The sequence below is a fragment of the Anomaloglossus baeobatrachus genome, chromosome 3 (assembly GCF_048569485.1).
Source record: "Anomaloglossus baeobatrachus isolate aAnoBae1 chromosome 3, aAnoBae1.hap1, whole genome shotgun sequence".
Taxonomy (NCBI): domain Eukaryota; kingdom Metazoa; phylum Chordata; class Amphibia; order Anura; family Aromobatidae; genus Anomaloglossus; species Anomaloglossus baeobatrachus.
The window spans coordinates 507,585,064-507,611,771 of NC_134355.1; the positions used below are offsets into that span (position 1 = coordinate 507,585,064).

Here is a 26,708-nt window from a genome sequence, read left to right on the forward strand (position 1 = left end):
GGAAAATGAGGAGAAGAAATTACCATGAAAATAAGGGTCTCCTGCTGACCTGGCTTCATCACGCATTCTAGTGGTACTGTTTCCCGATCAACTGGTCCAGAGATTAACGGAGATCCGTCTACCGTCTCCATGGTAACCGGTGAGGATCTTTGCTGAGTCCGGATACCGTGTTTCCTGGCAAAAGAAGAGTCCATGAAATTTCCCCCTGCCCCAGAGTCTATCATTGCAGAGGTAGGTATTAGCTGTCCCTCCCAACGGATCTGAATGGGGAGCGAGCAATGGGTATGTTTCCCTTCTGAGTCCTTCGGTGAGGTTGACATTACAGTCAAGGGAAATACCGCATCCAAGTGTCCACTTGCCTCAGAGATATCGGACTCTGCATCCGTGTTGTCACACTCTGCCATGGCTGCCAATACCTTATTTGGGCGATTTGGACGTTTCGGGCAGTCGATCAAGAAATGGTCCGATTGACCGCAATAGAAACACAAACGCTCACGGAGCCGGTGTTTACGACGTTCGTTGGTCTCTCGCTTTTGCAGAGAGTCCACTTGCATAGGAACGTCCTCGGCCTCCCGTGGCGTCCTGAGAGCGGGTTCTCTGGAAGGAAACACAAAGGTGTTTACACGGTTTATAGCTGCCCATTTTTCCTGTCTACGTTCCGTCAAGCGGGTATCAATACGCACACAGTGCTGGAGAAACATGTCAAATTCCCCTGGAGATTCGGAACGAGCTAACTCGTCCTTGATGATACCGGACAAACCTTTTCTGAAAACAGACAATAATGCATTGTTTCCCCAGTCGGTGTCTACCACTAACCTCTGGAACTCAGTGGCGTATTCAACGACAGAACGCTTTCCTTGACGTAAGGAAAGGAGAGCCGATTCAGCGGTAGCACGGCGATTCGGATCATCAAACATTTGCGCCATTGCGGTCAGAAAGTCATCCAGGTGATTTAAACGGATGTCCCGATTCTCTATCATCGGATTAGCCCAAGCCAGTGCTCGTGAGGTTAATAACATGATTATACATAACACTTTTGACCGGTCAGAACGGTAATAATCAGCATGTACATCAAAAAACAGTATACATTGGTTAATAAATCCACGAAACTGACTACGATCACCATTGAAACGGAATGGGGGTAACCTAGGCATACCGGCAGCTGATACGGACGTAGTGGGGACGGCTTCCTGAGCCTCCACTCTGACTTGCAAATCCTGAATAGCCGGACCCAGTACCTGGTGATCATGGCCCAGCTGTGCCTCCACATCTCTAAGTTTAGTTTGTACCGCCTCCATCTCCTGCTGTAGGGAGTTAATCATGGAAAAGAGCTGGTCTACTCGTGTCTCAGTCATTGCCCCAGCGAAATCCTCTTATGGCCTGAGTATAATGTAATACTATTGTATGTTCTGAGGATTTCGATAGCGTTAGGGCAATGACAACCAGAGACGAGTTCTTGGTACAAGATGTTTATAATATGTAACCACGGTAGATACACAACGGAACAAACACAGCAGAACAAACACAGCAGAACAAACACACGAAATACCTTCCCGAAACGGAGCGGAGGGAATTCCCGGGACCACGCACCGGACTCCCCCAGGGAGACCACCAGAGCGAACCCCTATACAGGGACTGTCCGGCAATCACCCCGGAAGGCCTAAATGCGCAGCAGCCGGGACACAAGGGGCAAACAGTAAAGTCCAGAAGTGTCCGTACGGGATGATAGTCCAGAGTGGTTATGAACCGGAAGGAACCGGGCAGAAGTGCTGACCGAAGACGGCAGACGGAGTCCGGGCAAAGCTTGAAGAAACCGGGTATGGTCCAGAGTCGGTCGGTAGTCTTTCAGGAGGATCCAAAGGTAATCAGGAAGTAGAAGCAGCAAGGCAGGAGCACACAGCAAGCAGTATACTCAGGCACTGGACTAGGCTTAGAGGCGGCCTTTTAAGCAGCTGGACAGGAAGTAGGGCAACAGAACAGTAAACTCCATGTTAACCGAGGGCAAGCTCTTTCAAAAGAGAACTGGAAAACCTGGAAACCTGACATGCTGTCTGCTCTTCTCCATACAGACAGACAGCAGCTGCAGAACTACAAGGCTCAGCATACTCCATCCAGGACTGTATGCAGAAGTTTTTTGCCCCCTGAAAAAATTATGTGGGCTTCGCCATATTTTTGTATGCTAGCCAGGTACAGCAGGCAGGTATGGCTGCCCCCAACCCCCAGTTGCCTATTTGTACCCGGCTGGGAACCAAAAATAAAGGGAAGCCCTTTTTTTATTATTTCATGAAGTTCATGAAATAATTAGAAAACAAATGACGTAGGCTTCGCCCCATTTTTGTGTCCAGCCAGGTACAACTAGGCAGCTGGGGATTGGAATCCGCAGCACAGGTTGGCCTGAGCTTTCTGGGCCCCACTGCTGCGAATTGCAGTCTGCAGCCGCCTCAGAAAATGGCATTTTCATGGAAGCGCCATCTTCTGGCGCTGTATCCAACTCTTCCAGCACCTGCCTGCTATACCTGGCTAGCATACAAAAATATGGCGAAGCTCACGTCCTTTTTTTGTAGTTTTTTGGCAAAAAAAATAAAAAATGCTTCCCTGGATTTTCCATTGCCAGTGAAGGTAACACCAAGCAGTGGGGGTTAGCAGCCAGTAGCTGCTTGGATTACCCTTAGCTAGCAATACAAAAAATGCAGCGGGAGCCCATATATATTTTTTTTAATTATTTATTTAAATAACTAAAAATAAAATGGGCTTCCCTGTATTTTGATTGCTGGACATCACAGTGCTGTAAAAATAAATCTTTAAAAAAATGACGTAGCGCTCCGCGGTATTTTTGATTCTCAGCGCAGATAAAGCAGACAGCTATGGGTTGCCACCCCCATCTGCCTGCCGTTACCTTGGTTGGCAATCAAAATACAGGGAAGCCCATTAATTTTTTCTATTTAAAAAATAGTTAAAAAAAAAAATTACGTTGGGTCCCCCCATTTTTGATAGCCAGCTAGGGTAAAGCAGACGGCTGTAGCCTGAAAACCACAGCTGGCAGCTTTACCGTGGTATATTAATATTTAATATAATATTAATAATTACACAATAAAAGTAGGGTCCCCCCCAAATTGGATCACCAGCCAAGGTAAAGCGGACAGCTGTGGTCTGGTATTCTCAGGGTGGGAAGGTCCATAGTTATTGGGCCTTCACAGCCTAAAAATAGCAGGCCGCAGGCACCCCAGACGTGGCGCATCCACTAGATGCGCCAATCCTGGCGCTTCACCCCAGCTCATCCCGTGCCCTGGTGCAGTGGCAAACGGGGTAATAAATCGGGTTGATACTAGCTGTAAAGTAACCTGAGATCAAGCCCAGCAGTTTGTGATGTCATGGCGTCTATTAGATACCCAACATCATAAACTGTCAGTACTAACAAAAAAAAAAAATCGACAAAAGAAATTTATTTGAAAAAACAGTCCCCAAAACATTTCCTCTTTCACCAATTTATTGTAAGAAAAAAAATAAAGGGGTCCCACGACGACTCTGGACCGTCTAGAATATGGGGGGGAGACACTCAGGGAACGTATCCCCCATTTTCTAGGAGTGCGGACCCTTCATGTGAGGAGTGTGGGTGCAATGAATCTGCACTCACTCTTCTCGGGTCCACAGCAGCAGAGTCCATGTCGTAATGATTGCTACCAAAGCTGCAATGCCCTGCTCATGAGGTAAGGGCATGCCTAATCAGGAGAACTACTGTAGAGGAAGCTCTGCTCACTGGTATATAGGTGCTCAGAGGTAATAATAGATAAAATTAGTGAGTAACCTCGGCACTCTAAATCTCCCAGACTAAGTCAGTAAGTCACAACGGATAGTAATGCAAAATCACTCTTTATTGGTCCGTATTAAGAAAAAAAAATTTTTCATAAGCATATATGTTTTTGTCCAAAACAAGTTACAAATGACGTTTCGGCCTCAGCCTTCGTCAGATTGGACTTATCTGCATGTAATCATGAAAAATGACAATAATCAGTATCACATAAGAGTGAGAGAACAATAACAAACTCGAACAATGTAGAGGTACAATTGGGATGCAGCAAAAAAATTGCAACACAGCAAGAAATGAAACACATGATACAAATGTCATAATACAGTACAAGGACAATATAGTAATGACAAATATGGGGTCAGAGTAGGCTTAGACAGCTCTAGTACGAAAGAGATGTCAATCATAAAGTAACATGTGCAGTAGGTGTAGAGCTACACTATGCATGGCAGAGCTAATGGGTAGATCGACCATAAAAAAAGAACGGAGAAAAAGTGGAGAAAAAGTGGAGAAAAAGTGGAGAAAAAAATGGAGAAAAAGTGGAGAAAAAGTGGAGAAAAAGTGGAGAAAAAAATGGAGAAAAAGTGGAGAAATAGTGGAGAAAAAGTGGAGAATAAGTGGAGAAAAAGTGGAGAAAAAGTGGAGAAAAAAATGGAGAAAAAGTGGAGAAAAAGTGGAGAAAAAGTGGAGAAAAAAATGGAGAAAAAGTGGAGAAAAAGTGGAGAAAAAGTGGAGAAAAATTGGAGAAAAAGTGAAGAAAAAGTGGAGAAAAAAATGGAGAAAAAGTGGAGAAAAAGTGGAGAAAAAGTGGAGAAAAAGTGGAGAATAAGTGGAGAAAAAATGGAGAAAAAGTGGAGAAAAAGTGGAGAAAAAGTGGAGAAAAAGTGAAGAAAAAGTGGAGAAAAAAATGGAGAAAAAGTGGAGAAAAAGTGGAGAAAAAAAGTGGAGAAAAAGTGGAGAAAAAATGGAGAATAAATGGAGAAAAAGTGGAGAAAAAGTGGAGAAAAAGTGAAGAAAAAATGGAGAAAAAGTGAAGAAAAAGTGGAGAAAAAGTGGAGAAAAAAAATGGAGAAAAAGTGGAGAAAAAGTGGAGAAAAAGTGGAGAAAAAGTGGAGAAAAAATGGAGAAAAAAATGTAGAAAAAGTGGAGAAAAAATGTAGAAAAAGTGGAGAAAAAATGGAGAAAAAGTGGAGCACCCTTTGGTGCCTTTCATGTGGCACTAAGGGGTGCTTAGCTTTGTATTTAGCCAAAAAAATGAAAAAAAAAATGACGTAGGGTTCCCCCTAGTTTTGTAGCCAGCTAGGGTAAAGCAGACGGCTGCAGCCTGCAGACCACAGCTGGCAACCTCACCTTGGCTGGTAATCCAAAACTGAGGGCACCCCACGCTGTTATTTTAAATTAAATAAATAATAAAAAAAAAAAACACGTAGGGGTCCCCCAAAATTGGATCACCAGCCAAGGTAAAGCAGACAGCTGGGGCCTGATATTCTCAGACTAGGGAGGTCCATGGTTATTGGACTCTCCCCAGCCTAAAAATAGCAGGACGCAGCCGCCCCAGAAGTGGCGCATCCATTAGATGCGCCAATCCTGGTGCTTCGCCCCAGCTCATCCCGCGCCCTGGTGCGATGGCAAACGGGGTAATATATGGGGTTAATACCAGATGTGTAATGTCACCTGGCATCAAGCCCTGGGGTTGGTGAGGTCAGGCGTCTATGAGATACCCGATATCACCAACCCAGTCAGTAATAAAAAAAAAATAGACGACAAACACATTTTTATTTGAAAAAACACTCCCCAAAACATTCCCTCTTTAACCAATTTATTAGAATGAAAAACAAATCCAGGTCTGGTGTAATCCAAGGGGTTGCCATGACGATCCACACTGTCCCAGTCAATGAAGAGCAGAATGTTCCCCATTGGCTGGGAGAGCAGTGCAGTGACCTGAGCTAACATCAATGGGTCAGCCCAGGTCACTGCAGGGCATGACAAGTGCTGCTGTCAGCGAGGTACATTACCTGCGCTGATCTCCAGCACACTGACAGCCCCTGTCACTGAGTTCAATGACCGGCGCCTTCACACCAAGTATCGCGAGAGGCCCGTGACGTCACCGCTAGTCAGTCTCGGGTCGGAAGCGAGAGGTGATGTGACAAGCGGCGGCCATGGAGGACAGTGACAGCGCTGAGGTCAGGATGGCGGGACTTCATCACCGCAGGTAAGCCGAGCGGGACCATGTGTGTGTGTATGTGTGTGTGTGTGTGTGTGTGTGTGTGTGTGTGTATGTATGTGTACATGCCGCGGGCAGTAGGGGGCGGAGCGAGCTGAGCGGGGAAGTGTGGGCTTCCTGCACGTAACTAGGATAAACATCGGGTTACTAACCAAAGCGCTTTGTTTGGATACCCGATGTTTATCTTGGTTACCAGCTTCTGGCAGGCTGCCAGCGATGGCTCCTGCACACTGTAGCTGTAAAAAGCCCTGCTTTTTGCTGCTAGAACCGTTCTCGAACGCATCTAGAACTATCGAGCTTTTGCAAAAAGCTCGAGTTCTAGTTCGATCTCGAACAGCCCCCAAAATCACTCGAGCCTAGAACTGGAGAACCTCGAACCGCGAACCGCGCTCAACTCTACTGTATACTGCTCTATGCTCATAATCTGGTATATTGTGCAGTATGCCATACATACAGTTAAAAGAAGAATGCTTAAGGGCTCATGCGCATGTTGCTTCCTGGCCAGTGCAGAAATAAATGCACCCTCTGGCAGACTTGATGCTGCGTGTTGACAAAAAGAATGCATCCAAAACGCATGTATTTTGGATGCATTTTGCATGCATTTTACATGCGTTTTGGATGTATTTTTGTCAGAGCGGTCCCCCGGCAATTCAGCTTGGCTACATGCCTGCTGACAGCAGACACAGACAGAGCCGGGCAATGAGAATGAACTCGGATGAACTGCACCCGACTTCATTGTCATCCCGCGGCTCTGTCTCTGTGTGCTGTCATGAACTCAAATGAACCTCCGAGGTCAGTGCCAGAACACAGGAATCCGCAGCAGTGACGTCAGAGCTTCACCCGATTTTACTGACATCGCGCGTCTCTCTCTCTCTGTGTGTCGTAGCCTGATTTGCGGTCACATGTGAAGGACTCACCTGTGATCGTAAATCCCCTGAGTGACTGCAGTGAGCTGCGCGATCAGCTGTGCTTTCACTCTGGTTACTCGCGGATACACAGCTGCAGTCCTCCACCTGAGAGTGGTGGCCACGAGTAACCTCAGTGACAGCACAGCTGATTGCGCAACTCACTTCAGTTGCTGCATGGAGCTCACAGGAGCGGCGGTGTTCTACTGACGCTCCTGTCAGCTTCCGATGTAGCAGAGCTGAAAGCGTCGTGGGACCTTGCGTGGATTACGTCAGACCTGGAGGTGTTTTTGAGGGGTTAATAAAGTGGTGAAAGAGGGTGTCTTTTTGTCTTTCATTACAAATAAAGTATTTTTTGGATGTGTGTTTATTTTCTTTAACTTACAGGTTAATCATGGAAGGTATCTCAGGGAGACGCCTGCCATGATTAACCTAGGACTTAGTGGCAGCTATGGGCTGCTGCCATTAACTCCTTATTACCCCGTTTGCCATTGCCACCGCACCAGAGCAATTCAGGATGAGCCGGGTCGAGTCCCAGGACTGTTGCATCTAATGGATGCGACAATTCCGGGCGGCTGCTGGCTAATATTGGTCGGCTGGGAGGCTCCCCATAACGTGGAGCTCCCCATCCTAAGAATACCAGACTTCAGCCGTGTGGCTTTACCCTAGCTGGTATCCAAATTGGGGGGGACCGCACGTTGTTTTTTTTTAATTATTATTATTTTTTTGTTAATGCTCGATATAGACACGCCCACCGGCGGCTGTGATTGGTTACAGTGAGACAGTTGTGGCTCAGCGTGGGGGTGTGTCTGACTGCAACCAATGATAGGCGCCGGTGGGCGTGGGAAGCAGGGAATACGAGATGGATTAATGAGCATTTTCAAAAGAGGAGAAGCCGCCGGAGCTTTGTGACAGTCGTGCAGCGCCGCGCCGGTGATCGTGGATCGGTGAGTATGAGAGAGTGGGTGGGAGGGAGAGACCGACATGGACAGAGAGAGAGAGACTGAGACCAAAAGAACTGCGTTTTTTTATGTTAAAAAAAATGCGGATTGCAACAAAAATGCAGTGCAAACGCACTGCTTAGAATTTTGGCAACGTTTTTCTACAACTCATTGATTTCAATGGGTGTAGAACGCTGCCAAAACGGACAAAAGAAGTGGCATGTTCCTTTTTTAAACGCAGAGATTTTGTCAAATTTTTGACAATCAAATTGCTGCATTTAACAAAAGCATTGTGCGCACGGATTTTGCATGATTCTCATAGACTTTGCTGGGGAAGCAGAATTTGCCAATTTGACTCTGCTGCTCAAAACGCTGCAGAAACACTAAAAAAATATGCATCGTGCATATGAGCCCTCATTTTGGATTCAAGCCTCAACTTCACAGTAGGATTACATGATGTTTTGTCCTGTAAAGGTAGAAAAACAGCACAGGGTAATTTTTTGTAGTTTTTATGGCAATGACATTTACTTCAGCTTCATTATCACAGAATGTCCTTCTCCTGCTGAAAGCCGGACATCATCACCTGTTGGAACGTTAACATTTCACATAACCATTTTTCCACTGGAAAAAGTAAAGGAGTTGAAATGGTTACTGATTAACAGAGGTGAAAACAGGAAAATACCTCTCCTACAACTAAACTACTAGCAAAATAGTCTCCAGAATTAAAGATTAAACTTCTTTCAATGTAATATGTAAAACAGGGCATAAGGCACCTGAACTATGAGTGTTGGAAAGCGGCTCAGTTCTGATATGTAATCGTGCAATGAGTCTAATAAAGGAATGGCTAATATGGAGTAAGGATGCAGACATGACTGTATTATGGATATGTAGAGACTAATTGCTTTGTTTTATTTATCTACTGCAGTTTTAAAGACAAAAGAAGGAAACTAAAAATGGATTTGTAACTGGATGGATGGGTTTTCTATGGAGTAACAGCCATGCACCACTTGTTCCTGTTGGTTTTGGAACAAAAAGATCTTTCTAGAGCCGGAGATTTATTCTCCTTAGATGATTTTGACATTGAAGACAGCCTGTCAGAAGCTCTGAATAGAATAAAAGTTATATCATCTTCTACGGTGAGTACAATATTTATATTGACAGCAATATCATAAGTCAGTTTACTAACATCATGATCTTATCGTTACAACACAGAGAAGCCTCTACCTACAACCGTGCAAAGAAGTTACAACTTTTCAGCATTTATTTAATGTGCCTTAGGTTCCCTTCACACGTCCATGAAAATCACGCACGTTTTTCACGGACGTGTCAAAGGTGCGTATTGTCCTCCGTGTGCTGCTTTTATGGCACAACATGTGTTCTCCGTGTGCTATCCGTGATAAGACACGGAGAAGGGGAACTTTCTGCTCACCTGTCCCTGTCTTCGCTGTCCGTGGTGCTGATCTTCGGTCTCCGGTCCTGCCGACTCCCCGCTGCTGCTGCTGCTTATGCCCGCAGTGGAGTGAATATTGAATTATCATAATGAGCGTGGGGTCAGAAGCAAGTGACAGCAGCGGCAAAGACAGCAGGGCTGGAGAAGGTGAGTATAGATTTTTTTTTTTTTACAAACACGTGTGTTTTCTCCGGTGCGTGTCACACGGATCATATTTGTGCGGTCCGTGTGTGGGCTGTGTGACACCCGTGATGCCGGAGAAAAACAGACATGTCTACGTGTGGAGCACACAGACACACGTATGCTCCACACGTACACACGGTCCATTGCAAAACACGCACGTGTGCACAGACCCATTGATTTTAATGGGTGTACGTGTGCCCGTGTCTCCGGCACGTGAGGAAATGAACCAAACACGTACCAGAGACACGGACATGTAAAGGGGGCTTAAAAGAAAGGATATTAGGTCACAATTTTGTTTAAAAGAAGGCATATGTTCTCGCAGTAGACATTGTTTCTGAGAAAAATAATACCTTTAGCTTAATAATCTGTGAACTAGTTGTGGAGAAAACCTTTAGGTTTCAATGCAAATTATATGCTTAAAGGCAACCTGTCATGTGGCAAAATGCTATTAACCTGCTGATATGAGGTTAATCTTCAGGTTAATAGCACTCTGAACCTGCCCAGTGCCTCCACATTGAACTCCACTTCTGGTAGGAAATTAACTTTAATCCTCCCGTCAGCTTTTTGTTTTCAGTCATGGGGCGGCACTGATGCAGTTTCAGGTACCGCCCTGTCTATGAAGAGCGACAGATGTAACCGCCCCCCACACTGACTGACAGCTGCTCTTTATTAGATACCGAGATAAGTCATATAAAGTAGATATTGATTCAAAACCATATAGTCTTCACTACTTATTATAAAATCAATTTTATTAAATCAATCACAAACATACATAAATACTAAAATTAAGAAATAGAGAGGAAGTAAAGAGACAATCTCCCTATCCTGTTTCCTTCCTATACTATGGGGGTTGGCGTCCTAGGTCAATGACGCCCCCGTTCAACGACGACTAAGTCCCTATGTTGGGCCCTCCCTATAACAGATATAGTGCACCCCTTCTGGTAGATTGAATTCCCAGAGTATTATCACCACGGTGGATAGGTAGTGCACAGTCCGGGGTGGTTAAGTTATAGCTAGTAGTATAGCATTAGATTTTTGGGGTGGGGCTTAGGGGTCGTCTGTGATTTGTCAAATCTGTCAGTGTGCTCAGAAAGATAGTTATAAAGCACAGTGTAAATAAATGTGCTGTTCAGGAAAGTATTCAGCACATAATCAGTGTGCTCAATTTAAAGACATATTTGAGACACACACATCCTAAACAGGAGTGCCCACAGTTATAATGCCCGACGCGTTTCGCCCATTAACATCACAATGGTGCAGGGCTCATCAGGGGCTTGAGGACAAATTCTTGATAAACTCCTTATTTAGATATCTGTAACATACAAGAAACATACAAAATCCTTGTTACCTACATATGCTGTAACCACAATAAGCTGCACTGTATTTTTATGTATACTGACCGGAGTAAGTACGGTCCTATTAATCACTGGGCTAATGACGACGATATGATCATAAAATCCATCTGGTATCTCATCATGGTGATGATCACCTGTGTGCATATATACAAATCGTTCAATACATTGGATAATTATATATTGTTCTGTCTCATATCAATATCCATGAGAGAGACATCCCCATGAGAGCAAATAAGGGCAGTAACATGCACCTGAGTTGGAGTATGTCTTTAAAGGATCTATTATCTGTATCCACTCCCATAGTAAGTATCCAGTAATACTTTGCATACAAGGGAAGGCTCATAATTTACCTCATTATATACGAGCTCAAATCAGCTTAAATGTCACTTCAGATGTATTTATACAAACAATATCGCAGTTTTTGCGACCACCCGAACCAGGGGAAACAGGCGACCTGTCAAGGGTCCAAGAAAACCAATTACTATATATATATCAGCCCGTATCACAATACATGTCATTAGCTCAAGGCAAAGAGTACCTTAGGATATGTTCAGGTAGTCAAATTTCATCCCACAAAGGGATCACCTCCATCAGTAGTCCGGGTTCATAGTATATAAGACCCAAAACCTAGATGCAAAATCCTACATTATCCCTATATCATCATGCATATCCATTAACAGTATGTATAATAAGGGCATACCTGGTTGCTGAGCCTCAGTGAAGCAGCCTTATTGTGTCATATAGTGGTGACTTCAGCAACCCAGGTCACTAGTGATAAAAGGAATAAAATTCCTTTAGGTTTCCACAAAAATGTGCTTTCAAAACCATCAGGATTATAAGTCCTACCTTGCAATCGTCTGCGTAGAGTATAGGTCCTGCACTGGCATACAGCAGAGCCATTACAGCAGCAGTTACCGGTATTTAAAGGAGCAATTGGCGCCATAATAGCAAACCGGAAGTGACGTATCATCTCTCACTGTGTTTAATGCTAGGGGGAGGTGTTTTCACTTGTCGGTCACATGGTCGGGTGAGGTGCATCTCGTAATCACCTCCCCGGACCCAATGATAATGGTTCCTAGTTACTTTTAAGACTATTACGTTCCGTATTGACGCATGCGCAGTAATGCTCTCATTGAATAATACAACACTAGAAACCAGCGCGTGCGCAGTAACAACGCTGCCGTGGTGCAGATTAGACATTAGTTGAACTGTTCCTCCTGAGGGTAGCACGATGCCCCAATTCAATGGAGGTTGATAACATTATATTAGATATACATTCTTATCATAAAGGATGGATTCAGAGAGGGTTATTACAATATAAATTCACTAAGATTAGGAGTACATGACAGTGTGCTAGGGGCTACTTATTTTGGCAACAAGGAAGAGGCACACATTCATTTATGTATGTTATTATTCTGATGATAACATATTTTATCCATGGCTCTGACTTATTTTTAGAGTCATAGTACTAAAAAAGGAAATGTCCACTACAGACCAAATTTTCCAAAGTAGGATGGCCCGGTAATATATGTCTAGATAAAGGGCGTATAGCTAATGTGTTCATTGAGGCCATCTGGATGCACCGAGGCCATCCAGAAGATCCACCTAGCTTCTCTCTGTAGAAGAAGGGTATTCCAGTCCCCTTTTCTCATGGGTTCTGGTACTGTCTCAATAGATGAAAACTTAATCTCATCCGTCCTGCCTGCATGTACCATATTGATGTGCCGTGCTATAGGTGTATCCCGCTGATTGTGAATGTCACCTAGATGTTCCCCTATCCGGACCCTAAACTGTCTTTTGGTTTTCCCTATATAGTTTTTGGGGCATCCACAGCTGAACAGGTATATGACGCCCTGGGTTTTACAATTGGCAAAGCACCTATTCTTATATTTTCTCCCTGTTTTGGCACTTTGGAACTCTCTTGATGGTAAGAGGAACCTGCAGAATTTGCAGGCTCCACATTTAAAGGTTCCATTGTCACGTGTAGTTAACCACGTGCTCCCAGTGTTCTCCGAGGCCTCGTAGTGGCTTTTTACCACATGATCCTTTACATTACGGCCTCTACGGAAAGTCACCGAGGGATGGGGAAGAATGTTGTCTTTAATATCAGGGTCTTGTTTGAGAATTCCCCAATATTTTCTAAGGATTCTCATTACCTGAGTATTCTGGTCATCAAATGTCCCAACTAATCTAGTTTTACCTCCTTATTTTTCTTTATATTTGGTATTAAGTAGTTCATGTCTGTCTCTACTTGCCGCAAAATTGAAGGCTTGATGAACCACTCTCTCAGGGTATCCCCTGTCCAAGAATCTTTTACTGAGTTGGGATGCCTGCCTTGTAAACTCATGATCGTCTTAACAGTTCCTACGCACTCTAAGGAACTGTCCTTTTGGGATTCCTTTTTTCAAATTGACGGGATGATAACTGTTCCACTGGAGAAAATTATTTGTGGCGCTGGGTTTTCTATACAGGGTAGTTTGTAAGCTACCATCTCTTTCTTTTTTTATATAAATGTCCAAGAAGGCGATCTTGTCAATTCCGATTTCGTATGTAAATCTCAAACCAATCTGATTATTGTTCAGTTCCTCCACAAATTCCTTAAACGACTGGACACTCCCAGCCCAAATTACCAGTATATCGTCGATATACCGGCCCCATAGTATAATTTGTGAGCTGTGGTTGTCCCCATCGTCCCTAAAGACAATGGTGTTCTCCCACCAACCCAGGAGCAAATTTGCGTACGTGGGGGCACACGGGCTCCCCATCGCTGTGCCCCTGAGTTGGTGGTAGAACTTGGAATTGAACATGAACGCATTCTTAGTGAGGACAAACTGTAGGAGTTCTCCTATGAATGTGTTATGAGCAGCAAATTGATTACCTCACATACTCAGGAAGTAATCGACTGCTTCTAGTCCTTTGTCATGAGGAATACTAGTATACAGTGATTCCACATCAATTGAAGCAAGGATCATGTCGTCATTCAGATTGATGTCTTCAATTTTAGCAAGTAGGTCCAAAGTATCTCGTATATAGGAGGGTAAAGTCGTGACAAATGGTCTCAATATTTGATCAATATAGGTACTACAGTTCTGGGTTATTGAATCTATTCCGGAGACTATAGGCCTACCTTTTATGGGATTAGTCCCTTTGTGTATTTTTGGGATAGCACACTGTCATGTACTCCTAATCTTAGTGAATTTACATTGTAATACCCCTCTCTGAATCCATCCTTTATGATAAGAATGTATATCTAATATAATGTTATCAACCTCCATTGAATTGGGGCATCGTGCTACCCTCAGGAGGAACAGTTCAACTAATGTCTAATCTGCACCACGGCAGCGTTGTTACTGCGCACGCGCTGGTTTCTAGTGTTGTATTATTCAATGAGAGCATTACTGCGCTTGCGTCAATACGGAATGTAATAGTCTTAAAAGTAACTAGGAACCATTATCATTGGGTCCTGGGAGGTGATTACGAGATGCACCTCACCCAACCATGTGACCGACAAGTGAAAACACCTCCCCCTAGCATTAAACACAGTGAGAGATGATACGTATCGTCACTTCCGGTTTGCTATTATGGCGCCAATTGCTCCTTTAAATACCGGGAGCTGCTGCTGTAATGGCTCTGCTGTATGCCAGTGCAGGACCTATACTCTACGCAGACGATTGCAAGGTAGGACTTATAATCCTGATGGTTTTGAGAGCACATTTTTGTGGAAACCTAAAGGAATTTTATTCCTTTTATCACTAGTGACCTGGGTTGCTGAAGTCACCACTGTATGACACAATAAGGCTGCTTCACTGAGGCTCAGCAACCAGGTATGCCCTTATTATACATACTGTTAATGGATATGCATGATGATATAGGGATAATGTAGGATTTTGCATCTAGGTTTTGGGTCTTATATACTATGAACCCGGACTACTGATGGACGTGATCCCTTTGTGGGATGAAATTTGACTACCTGAACATATCCTAAGGTACTCTTTGCCTTGAGCTAATGACATGTATTGTGATACGGGCTGATATATATATAGTAATTGGTTTTCTTGGACCCTTGACAGGTCGCCTGTTTCCCCTGGTTCGGGTGGTCGTAAAAACTGCGATATTGTTTGTATAAATACATCTGAAGTGACATTTAAGCTGATTTGAGCTCGTATATAATGAGGTAAATTATGAGCCTTCCCTTGTATGCAAATTATTACTGGATACTTACTATGGGAGTGGATACAGATAATAGATCCTTTAAAGACATACTCCAACTCAGGTGCATGTTACTGCCCTTATTTGCTCTCATGGGGATGTCATCTCATATGGATATTGATATGAGACAGGACAATATATAATTATCCAATGTATTGAATGTTTTGTATATATGCACACAGGTGATCATCACCATGATGAGATACCAGATGGATTTTATGATCATGTCGTCGTCATTAGCCCAGTGATTAATAGGACCGTACTTACTCCGGTCAGTATACATAAAAATACAGTGCAGCTTATTGTGGTTACAGCATATGTAGGTAACAAGGATTTTGTATGTTTCTTGTATGTTACAGATATCTAAATAAGGAGTTTATCAAGAATTTGTCCTCAAGCCCCTGATGAGCCCTGCACCATTGAGATGTTAATGGGCGAAACACGTCGGGCATTATAACTGTGGGCACTCCTGTTTAGGATGTGTGTGTCTCAAATATGTCTTTAAATTGAGCACACTGATTATGTGCTGAATACTTTCCTGAACAGCACATTTATTTACACTGTGCTTTATAACTATCTTTCTGAGCACACTGACAGATTTGACAAATCACAGACGACCCCTAAGCCCCACCCCAAAAATCTAATGCTATACTACTAGCTATAACTTAACCACCCCGGACTGTGCACTACCTATCCACCGTGGTGATAATACTCTGGGAATTCAATCTACCAGAAGGGGTGCACTATGTCTGTTATAGGGAGGGCCCAACATAGGGACTTAGTCGTCGTTGAACGGGGGCGTCATTGACCTAGGACGCCGACCCCCGTAGTATAGGAAGGAAACAGGATAGGGAGATTGTCTCTTTACTTCCTCTCTATTTCTTAATTTTAGTATTTATGTATGTTTGTGATTGATTTAATAAAATTGATTTTATAATAAGTAGTGAAGACTATATGGTTCTGACAGCTGCTCTGCATTAGAGGAAGTGGGGTTTAATGTGCAGGCGCTGGGAAGGTTCAGAATAATATTAACCTACAATTTATCCCAATATCTGCAGGATAATAGCATTTTTCCACTTGACAGTGGAAAGTGGTCTGGGACACACAGTTTGGTGCTTCCTTCAACAGAACTGTCAGTAAATGCAAAGCTTCAGAGGGTAGATATTCTGAGCCACACAGACCTCCCCATGTTAGGCCTCGGTTCCACTTTCTCATAGCATCTGATGCCAGAGCATCGGAAGCGATATGCAAATGACTTTCTGCTGCGAGCGTCAGCCGAGGGTCATGTGACGGGGATGCGATCTTGTGATTGGATCACAGCTGCGAAGAAGAGGGGGGGGAGCACTTTCTCCCCATCTTCCCCACGGGGTATCTCTGCACTGCACTGTACTTTGCACTGCAGTCGAATGACATGTGAGTGCAGTGCGATGTTTCACACACTCCCATAGACTTGTATGGGGGTGCGTGAGCCGAGACTCGGTGCCAAATGCAGCATGGTGCAATTCATTCCGCATGCCACTATGGGATTAGAAATCAATCGCAGATGGACACTGCCCCATAGTTTTGCACTAGAGTGAGAGCAATCTGATGTTTTATCGGATTGCACTCATCTGTGCAAAACACAAGTGCAACCGAGGCATAACTCTGAATATTTGAACTTAAAGATTTTTTTTTCCAAAATTAGGTAAAGGTTCCCTAAAAGAATCTGTCATTACTTTTGAAATGGCTTTGTGAACTGACGGATATTAAAAACCTAATTTTTACAGTTTTACTGGCCTCCAAATTTTCAGTAGTAGTGTAAGTAAAAGACAGTTTATATTGGTGTAGAATAGATTTTTTTTTCAGACTTTTTTTTTCTTTAGAAAGTATTTTCCTTAGAACTCCCCCATGGCTTGGACAATACATACATTCATTTGTCCTAACCTTTTACAGCAAAGTACAGGTTTATAATTGCAAAACTAGCATTGTTTTTTGAGTATTTTGAGGGCCCTTCTATCATGCTCCTTATCCACTGTAAATATAATGGAGAAATCAATATTTGATGAGACGTTAGCTTTGAAGATGTAATCTATTGTATGGAAAAGCAATACACTGCGGCAGGGCTATGCTTCAGGTGTAAACTCTTCTGAACTATATTGTTTGTTTATCGTAGTTTATGATTATTCATACTGCAATGGAAATGTGGCGCCCCTGACCTGGTCAGGCACCACTGAGTACTGCACCCATGCTGGGGACAGTACAATACAGGTAATCCAGAAGGCTGACCGAGGTGTGACTACACAGGCGCATAGTGATCAGGTCTCACACATGTACCTATGAGAGGACCCCTGGGGATCCCAGGAGGGGAAAAGCCTTCGCCTCCACTGGAATAGTGGAGGGGGCCAAAAGCCTCCATCTCCTCTCAAGGGGTGTGGTAAGAGAATCTGGTTGCTAGGTGGCGTAGGCAGGCACAAAAGGGAAAAGAGAAGGAGGAGTAGACAGTCTGCAGCAGAGTGTGGAGGAGTGAGGAGCAGGAAAGTGAAGCTCTGACAGGAGCAGCAGTGAAGGTCCCAGATGTGAGCCGGTTCAGAGCAGAGTCCAGGGAGCTCCGAGGAGAGCTGACCCCTTCCCCTGGGCTGCTGTAGTCTGACAGCGTCCGCGCAGTGGCTACCGACGGGGGAGAACGGTCACCTAGGAGGGCTACCCGAAACCCATCTCCAGCTAGAGAGAGAGCACAGAGTGGGAAGTAAGGAGACTGCTAGGGAGTACCAGGCCCAAACGGGCGGCAGATCCCGGAGCGGGGATAGATCCACCTTTCCCTGCTAAACCTGCCGGTGTGGGGCCCTCAAAGCCCACACCACAACACCACAAAAGCCGCAGCCACGTAGCCACAGTTAGGGCCCATAGCTCACAGGAGGCAAGCAGCTGGAGTGAGCTGGTCCAGGCCACAAGCAAACGGCAAACGAAGGGGAGAGAGGCTTCAGCAACTTCCCTGGGTGACCCCCATAGGGACTAAAAGTCGGGGTCACCCCAAACCACCAAGGGCTAAGGAAGGCGAGTTGGTAGTCACCATCAGAAGTCAGCCTGAAGGATACCTGGTTCCCGCCTGGTTCATCCCAGCTACGCCCGGGTTACTCACCCTGCCACCTGAAGTGAGTAAAAACCCTGAAAGACATTCTGCCTGTGTAGAGTTATTCTGCGCCTTGTGGTTCTACGCACCTACACAGGGCCCTGGGGCTTGCCTCACTCTCAGGAGGCTATTCCAACTAACTGCACTCACCATCAGCCCCAGGCGTCCCTCAACCTGCAGTGGCGGTCCCTACTGGCCGCAATACTGAGAGTGGCGTCACGACAAGAAGAAGATCTCCTACCTGTGACCAGATCCAGCTGAGTGGAGTCCCTGAAGGTAATGCACCGACACAACACCTGTGGGGCTTCACATCTGGCGTCACGAACAGGATAAGGACTAGACCTGTCTAGACAGGTGACCATGTGCCTGGGCGGTCCGCTTGGAAAATTGGAAGCGCCGCCATATTGCCACCATGAAAAGCGCGCTGAAAAACAACAGCAGCCCGCGCTGGGAGAAGTTACCGCCCACGAAGAGGTGTGGCTACCCAGAGATCCCCTGCAGAGTTCTGACCTCGCTTGTGAAGAGAGCGGAAGCGTCCAGAGACGTCGGGACAGAAAGGGAGCCAGAAGCCTGCTGCTGGGAGAGGAGCTGCTGAAAGAGGCAGAGCGGAAACTGAACAGCTTGCTACTAGAGGCAACGACGAGTCCACTGCTGGGAAATCGTACAGAAGAGGGCGCAGAAGAAATGGCGTCTGACCGCAGAAACCCAGAACCGGGCTCCGCTGCCTGGTGGTATCGGGAGCTGGCCCAGTTCTGCGACCGACTGGAGACCCGGGTCGTGGAGCAGATCAGAGAAGAACGCATGGAACTTCTGGAGATGGCTGCCGCGGTTCAGGCCTATGAAGGGAGAGCCGCGCGCCGAGCGCCAGACCGAGTGGCAACGACTCAGACCCCGATGCTGCCACCGATGGGTGAGTCCAGTATTACCCCTGCCGGCCCGGATGCCCCGACCCCTGCTGCCACGCCCGCGGTCCCTGAAGAGGCGCCCGGCGCGGCGACGCTGAGCCAGGCCGCAGCCACGCCAGGTGCGGCCCGCCAAGCCCAGGCCGCCGCAGCGATGCCCTGCTCGGCCCACCAAGACCCGGTCCCTGCAGCGATGCCCTGCCCGGCCCGCAAAGAACCGGCTGCCACCGCGACCCTCATCCACGCCGCAGGTGTGACACTGACCCAGGCCGCCGCCTTGCTAGGCCCGGCCCGCTGAGACCCCACCGCAGCAGCAACGCTCGTCCGCGCCGCAAGTGAGGTGCTGAACCAGGCCGCAGCCCCGCCAGGTGCGGCCCGCCAAGCTCCGATCGAGGCAGCGACGCCCAGCCCAGCCTGCAAAGACCCCATCGCAGCTGCGACGTCGATCCAAGCTGCGCCAGAAACGCCCATCCAGGCCGCCGCCATGCCAGGCGCGGCCCGCCAAGACCAGGCCACCGCCATGTCAGGCGCGGCCCGCCAAGATAAGATTGCATCACCATTTTCCCCGGCCTGCAAGGCCAGAGCAGACACCGCTCCCCAGTCCAAAGAGGTCCCTGCTGGAAAGCCCACGCTGGGGGAGGACCCCGCATACTGGCAGCTGAAGGCTGACATGGAGGCCAAGTTTCCACAATGGTTGGTGGACCAGTACATACTCCCTCCGCATACCCCCAAGACGACTCCTGCAGCAATCATGCCAAAAAGATCCCTGCCTGGGCCTGCTGAAGAAAGTCCATCCCCAGCACTGCCACCAAAGGAGTGCTCAGAAGAACTAAGGGGGAGGGGAGGCCAGGAAGCTGAGGAGCTGACCCAGGAGCCATCAGCAGTGGATCCATGCCCAGAGCCGGAGATGTTGCCATATTCTCGCTGGGATGAAGAGGAAGATTTATCCAGCAACCTCACCTGGGAGCCTGCCAGCAGTGAAGCAGCCACCCAGCAGAATCAAGCCCGCAAGACACGGCGCCGTAGCCGAAACCAGTTGTCACCTGCTCCGCCATCCCCAGAGCAAAGAGATGACATAACGGCCAGAGACCTAGAAGAAAAACGGTTCCTGAGAAGAGCCAAAGCACAGGTCAGAGGACCCCTTTGTAGAGGAATTGTGGAAGACTTTAGCCTGAAGTCAGGATACGGGTTCATCGTTGCACCTGGTATCAAAGAAGGCATTTTTGTCAATAGGAGAGACGTCAGAGCTAATTTGCCCAGAGGACATCCTGGAAGGAACCTGAGAATGGGAGACACAGTGCAGTTTACCATGCATCAAGGCGAAAGAGGCTGGTACGCGCTAGATGTAGCACCATGTCCTAAAGAAGAAGAAAGGAAAGACAGCGATAAAGAAAGAACAGACAAAGAACCTACTGACGAGACTACCACAGATGAAGAAAGAGGTCAAGGAAGCAACAGGTGCCGCAGCCCTACAGGCCCAAGCCCTGGTGAAGAGGAGTCTGCATAAGTTCATGTAAAGTAAAGCAAGTTACCAGTTTGAAAAGTTTGTTTTTGCAACGTTTTAAAGTTTAAGTATGTGCCCACATAAACTGATGTGAGAAATGAACCTTAAGGCTATGAACTGGCTATAGCCACAAACTCTCGCAGTGTAAATAGTTACACCAGAGGGCACCACCACCACCAGAGTCAGCCTGTTTAGGGGCTTGGCTCGTCTGCAATCAGGGAGCCCATCCGTATATAGGGCCTTGGCTTACCTGCAACCAGAGAGCATGCCTGTTTATGGGGCCTGGCTCTCCACCACAAAGAGGGTACCTGGTCAGCACCAACTGTGAAGGCCGCCTCTGGATCCTGCCAGAAGAGGCTGAAGGCGCGGATCCACCAGGCCAGGTATACCCTGAAGACCACCAGCCCATGAAAGCCGCCTCTACATCCTGCCAGAAGTGGCTGAAGGCGCGGCCAACGTGAGAGGGTTTTGAGTGGGTTAACGGACTTGTGGGTGGAGGGTGGTGATGTATGGTACCTGGTGCTTTTAAAAATGTTTTACATGTTTTAATGTTTTATGCATTTTAAAATGTTGTCTTGCAGCCCGAGGACGTGCTGGTGATAACTAAGGGGGAATGTGGCGCCCCTGACCTGGTCAGGCACCACTGAGTACTGCACCCATGCTGGGGACAGTACAATACAGGTAATCCAGAAGGCTGACCGAGGTGTGACTACACAGGCGCATAGTGATCAGGTCTCACACATGTACCTATGAGAGGACCCCTGGGGATCCCAGGAGGGGGAAAAGCCTTCGCCTCCACTGGAATAGTGGAGGGGGCCAAAAGCCTCCATCTCCTCTCAAGGGGTGTGGTAAGAGAATCTGGTTGCTAGGTGGCGTAGGCAGGCACAAAAGGGAAAAGAGAAGGAGGAGTAGACAGTCTGCAGCAGAGTGTGGAGGAGTGAGGAGCAGGAAAGTGAAGCTCTGACAGGAGCAGCAGTGAAGGTCCCAGATGTGAGCCGGTTCAGAGCAGAGTCCAGGGAGCTCCGAGGAGAGCTGACCCCTTCCCCTGGGCTGCTGTAGTCTGACAGCGTCCGCGCAGTGGCTACCGACGGGGGAGAACGGTCACCTAGGAGGGCTACCCGAAACCCATCTCCAGCTAGAGAGAGAGCACAGAGTGGGAAGTAAGGAGACTGCTAGGGAGTACCAGGCCCAAACGGGCGGCAGATCCCGGAGCGGGGATAGATCCACCTTTCCCTGCTAAACCTGCCGGTGTGGGGCCCTCAAAGCCCACACCACAACACCACAAAAGCCGCAGCCACGTAGCCACAGTTAGGGCCCATAGCTCACAGGAGGCAAGCAGCTGGAGTGAGCTGGTCCAGGCCACAAGCAAACGGCAAACGAAGGGGAGAGAGGCTTCAGCAACTTCCCTGGGTGACCCCCATAGGGACTAAAAGTCGGGGTCACCCCAAACCACCAAGGGCTAAGGAAGGCGAGTTGGTAGTCACCATCAGAAGTCAGCCTGAAGGATACCTGGTTCCCGCCTGGTTCATCCCAGCTACGCCCGGGTTACTCACCCTGCCACCTGAAGTGAGTCAAAACCCTGAAAGACATTCTGCCTGTGTGGAGGTATTCTGCGCCTTGTGGTTCTACGCACCTACACAGGGCCCTGGGGCTTGCCTCACTCTCAGGAGGCTATTCCAACTAACTGCACTCACCATCAGCCCCAGGCGTCCCTCAACCTGCAGTGGCGGTCCCTACTGGCCGCAATACTGAGAGTGGCGTCACGACAAGAAGAAGATCTCCTACCTGTGACCAGATCCAGCTGAGTGGAGTCCCTGAAGGTAATGCACCGACACAACACCTGTGGGGCTTCACAGAAACATCTTCATTTTCTGAAAACACTTGTTTCATGGGATATATTTCCATATTCACCACTAGAGGACAGCATTGAAACATGACTTGAATATAATTTCATAGCTTTGTGAGTGAATGGTCTGTAATGTTTCCAGAGACTGAATATTCTGTTTTTACTTTTTTGTGAGCAGGCATTCTAGGGAATTTTGAATTGATTTATTCTTCTTTTGGCTTCAAATGTAATATATATATATATATATATATATATATATATATATATATATATATATATATATATGTATATATATATATATAACTTTTCAATTCCATTAAGAAACAAACAAGAAAAAGCCAAGTGGGGAGGACCCCACACCAGGTTAGCAGCAGCTCAAAAATACATGGAAAAAAGGGAGAAACTGGAGCTATATGCTGAATAATCAATCAAATTTTATTTAAGACAAAGTCATTAAGGTGCACAGTGCAATACATGATGACATGAAATGTTATACATATGAAGGAAGAATGGGGGACATGATGTATTCACCATCTGACAGTCCATTCACGCTTCCGGAGTCTTGTGCGCATGGACTCGCCCGTTTCTCGTCTCCTGACCGCTCCTCGGCGTCTCCATGGTGTCCGCGCATTAGGCCGGCATCACACGGTACGATATATCGGGCGATATGTCGGCGGGGTCACATTGTTAGTGATGCACAACCGGCATCGTTAGACATATCGTACCGTGTGACACCTCCGAACGACTGTGAACGAGAAAAAATACTTACCTTATCGTTGCTCGTTGACACGCCGTTCATTTTCATAATATCGTCCCACCTTCTGTGCTCCGGTTGTTCATCGTTCCCGAGGCAGCACACATCGCTCCGTGTGACACCTCGGGAACGACGAACACAGCTTACCTGCATCTCGCCGGCAATGCTTAAGGAAGGAGGTGGGCGGGATGTTACGTCCTGCTCATCTCTGCCCCTCCGCCTCTATTTGCCGGCTGCTGTGTGACGTCGCTGTGACGCCGAACGTCCCTCCCCCTTCAGGAAGAGGATGTTCACTGCCCACAGTGAGGTCATCCGGGAGGTAAGTGCGTGTAACAGGGGGTAAACGACTTTGTGCGCCATGGGCAACTAATTGCCCGTGACGCACAAACGACGGGAGCGGGTACGATCGCTCGTGCGATCGCACTATAGATCGTACTGTGTGACGCCGGCCTTACAATACAGCATTGTGCTCAGTTGTATGTGTCTGTGTGTATGTTATGAACCCTGTCCTTGTCAATATCCTGTATAGTGTCCTGACACTGCATTGCATGCTAAATTGTAAGGTTATAATGCTCTGTTCACACCACAATTTTACTTTATACCGTTGCCATTAAAAGACTTTTATAGCAAAAAAATTGAAAAATAGAATAATTCTGGATACTGTTTCTAGACAGGACTGAAGTATACAGCATGCTGATATATTCTGTGCTCTTAAAAAAGAGTATCCAAATGGATTTTTAGTTTTCTACCTCTCTTCTAGCTTGTTACATTTACCAGTTACTGCTGAGCATGATCCAAATCAGTACCAGATAGACAAGCCTCTGACGTCGGGAAAAGTCTGAATGTAATCATGTAACAGTCGGGGAGGCCGTGGCTCAGGGTTGCATCTGGAAATGCTCAGCTCCAGATTTACCCCATATTCTGATAGTGGCCGTGGCCGTGGCCGGTTACTGCACATCCACCACTCATTCAAATCAATAGAAGGTGGATGTGCAGTACCCGGCCGCAGCCACTATCAGAAGAAGAGGCAGCTTTAGAACTGAACATTCCGGCACCGAGAACAGCTGACCAGTGGAAATTCGAGGTGTCATACCCCCCATCGATCAGACATTGGTGACCAATCCTAAGTATAGGTCATCAATGTAAAAGAAGTTATGAATATTAGATTGTAGTGTAAGTTACCCAGTTGCCTCACTGATCAGTTATTGCCTCCTGTGGTAGCTGGATGTACCCAGGCCATGGAGCATGACCCCACAGATGCACACACTGCCTAGTGGCCGCTGCCAGGTACTGCAGACCTCAGATCACCACCCCCACAGGTTACAACAGCTGATCAGCGAGGGTGCTGGCAGTCATAACCATATTGATCTTATATTGATCTTATCCCACTGATTGGTCATAGATAGAGATATAGTGGCCAAATGCTCTGAGATCTTGATTTTCTTTGCTTTGAGTTTACTAGTAATCAGTTATGTTTAATAAAAATTTATACATGTTTCATAAAAAACAGGATTATCAAAGTAATGACAACGATCAAGCAGTTGTGGAGATTTGTATCACACGTGTAACTACAGCGATAAGAGAGACGGACTCCATTGAGAAACATGGGGAAGCTCTGGTGTCTCTGTGGGAGTCATGCTTAGAGCATAACCTTAAATCAGCAGCAAAAGATGAAGATACTCCTCATGCAAAGATTGCATCTGACATCATGAGCTGTATACTACAAGTAAGTAACAATGTGGGACAAAAACCCCAAATGCAAATCTTTAATGTTTTACTAAAGCTAGGGCTTTATAATAAAAGTTTTCCTCCATAGAGTAATCAAAGCATCAATGACTGACTCAAGAGTGCTGGATTCTGTGCTGTCTGTGCTGCTGTCCATTTTTTCCATGGGCCGCATTCATACCATAAGTGCAGTCGTCATGGGCATACCCAGGATCAAAACTAGGGGGGGGACAAGCCATGGTCGTTCAGGTTGTAAAATATTAGAACGGAAAAGGTGAATGAAACGAAAATTTTAAGAGAATTAAATGTAATTACAGCTCGATTAATGACTCCGAGCTCCTCCCCACCCCCCCCCCACACACACACACACACACACACAATACAATGTACCACCATTACCCTCACACACACACACACACACACAATACAATGCATGCTCCATAACCCCTCCCACCCACACACACACACAATACACCCCCCATCACCTACTACACACACACACACACGCAACTACTATTACAATGCACCCCCCATTACCCCTCCCCACGCACACAATACAATGTACCCCCATTACCCCTCCCCACACACACAATACAATGCACCCCCCCATCACCCTCTACACACACACAATACAATGCACACTCCATTACCCCTCCTTAGACATAATACAATGCACCCCCTATCAACCCCTACACTCACAAATTACACTACCCCATCACTACACACTTCTGCCTCCCCCCCTCCCTCAGAATACAGTACTCCCCCTTTGCCTGTCACAAAGCTGTGTTCCTTCACAAATGTTCCCCGTTATGTGTTCTCAGCCCCTCCCCACTCATCCTCATTAATTAAACCTGCCATCTTTGGCTCCTCCGTGGAGCGCTTAACGCTTCCTGATGCATCCAGTGTGGCGCCTGCAGCACTGTGATGACGTCCGCAAGGTGCTGATCTCATCACGTTGCTGTATGTCGGGGGCAGGGCGCAGTCCCGGCGCACTGTTCAAATGTATTTACGTCTGAAAGACGCAAATACATTTAAATAGGGACGGAAGGAGCAAGCTGCGGTCACCGCCACCGCCGCGCTCCTCAGCAGTGTGTGCATGCCGGGCACACCATCACACAGCGGTGCCGGCACAGCACAGCGCTGCCTCCTGCTGCAGCTAGTGTGTCGGGCATGCACACACTGCTGAGGAGCGCGGCGGTGACTGCAGATACACCGGCCCACTATACCATGCCCCTGCTTCTAGGGGGGGGGGGGCAGATGCCCCCCCTGCCCCTCGCTGGGTACGCCCATAGCAGTCGTGTGAAGCAGAAGTGATCAGACAGTGCAGGCATAAAGTCCACCAAGGGGACTGGTAAAATCAATAAAAATAAAAAAAAAAAAAACCTAAAAGTTCAAATCACCCCTCTTTTGCCACATTGAAAATAGAACAATAAAAAAATATACATATTTGGTATCGCCGCATTCAGAAATGCCCAATCTATCAAAATATAAAATCAATTAATCTGATCAGTACATGGCGTAGCAAGAACAAAAATCAAAACACCAGAATTAAGGTTTTTTTGGTCGCCACAACATAAAAATAGAATAACAGGTGATCAAGACATTGCATCCACCCAAAAATGGTATAATTAAAAACATCAGTTCAAGACGCAAAACGTAAGCCATCATTAACACCCAGATCCTGAAAAATGGGAATGCTACGGGTCTTGGAAAATGGTGACAAAACCGCTAATTTTTTTTTTTTTTACAAACTTGTGATTCTTATTTCACCACTTAGATAAATGTAAAACTATACA

The 26,708-nt window shown here is 46.6% G+C and overlaps 1 protein-coding gene across 1 annotated transcript in view; it reads left to right on the forward strand.

Annotated features, from left to right (window-relative positions):
- The window catches only part of VEPH1 (ventricular zone expressed PH domain containing 1), a 755,777-nt gene that overhangs the window by 84,424 nt on the left and 644,645 nt on the right, over positions 1-26,708 (forward strand). Inside the window, exons 2-3 of the mRNA XM_075340702.1 lie at positions 8,801-9,011; positions 24,698-24,913. Of these exons, the coding sequence (XP_075196817.1) occupies positions 8,874-9,011; positions 24,698-24,913 (354 nt within the window). The 5' untranslated portion in view covers positions 8,801-8,873. The remainder of the gene's footprint in view (positions 1-8,800; positions 9,012-24,697; positions 24,914-26,708) is intronic.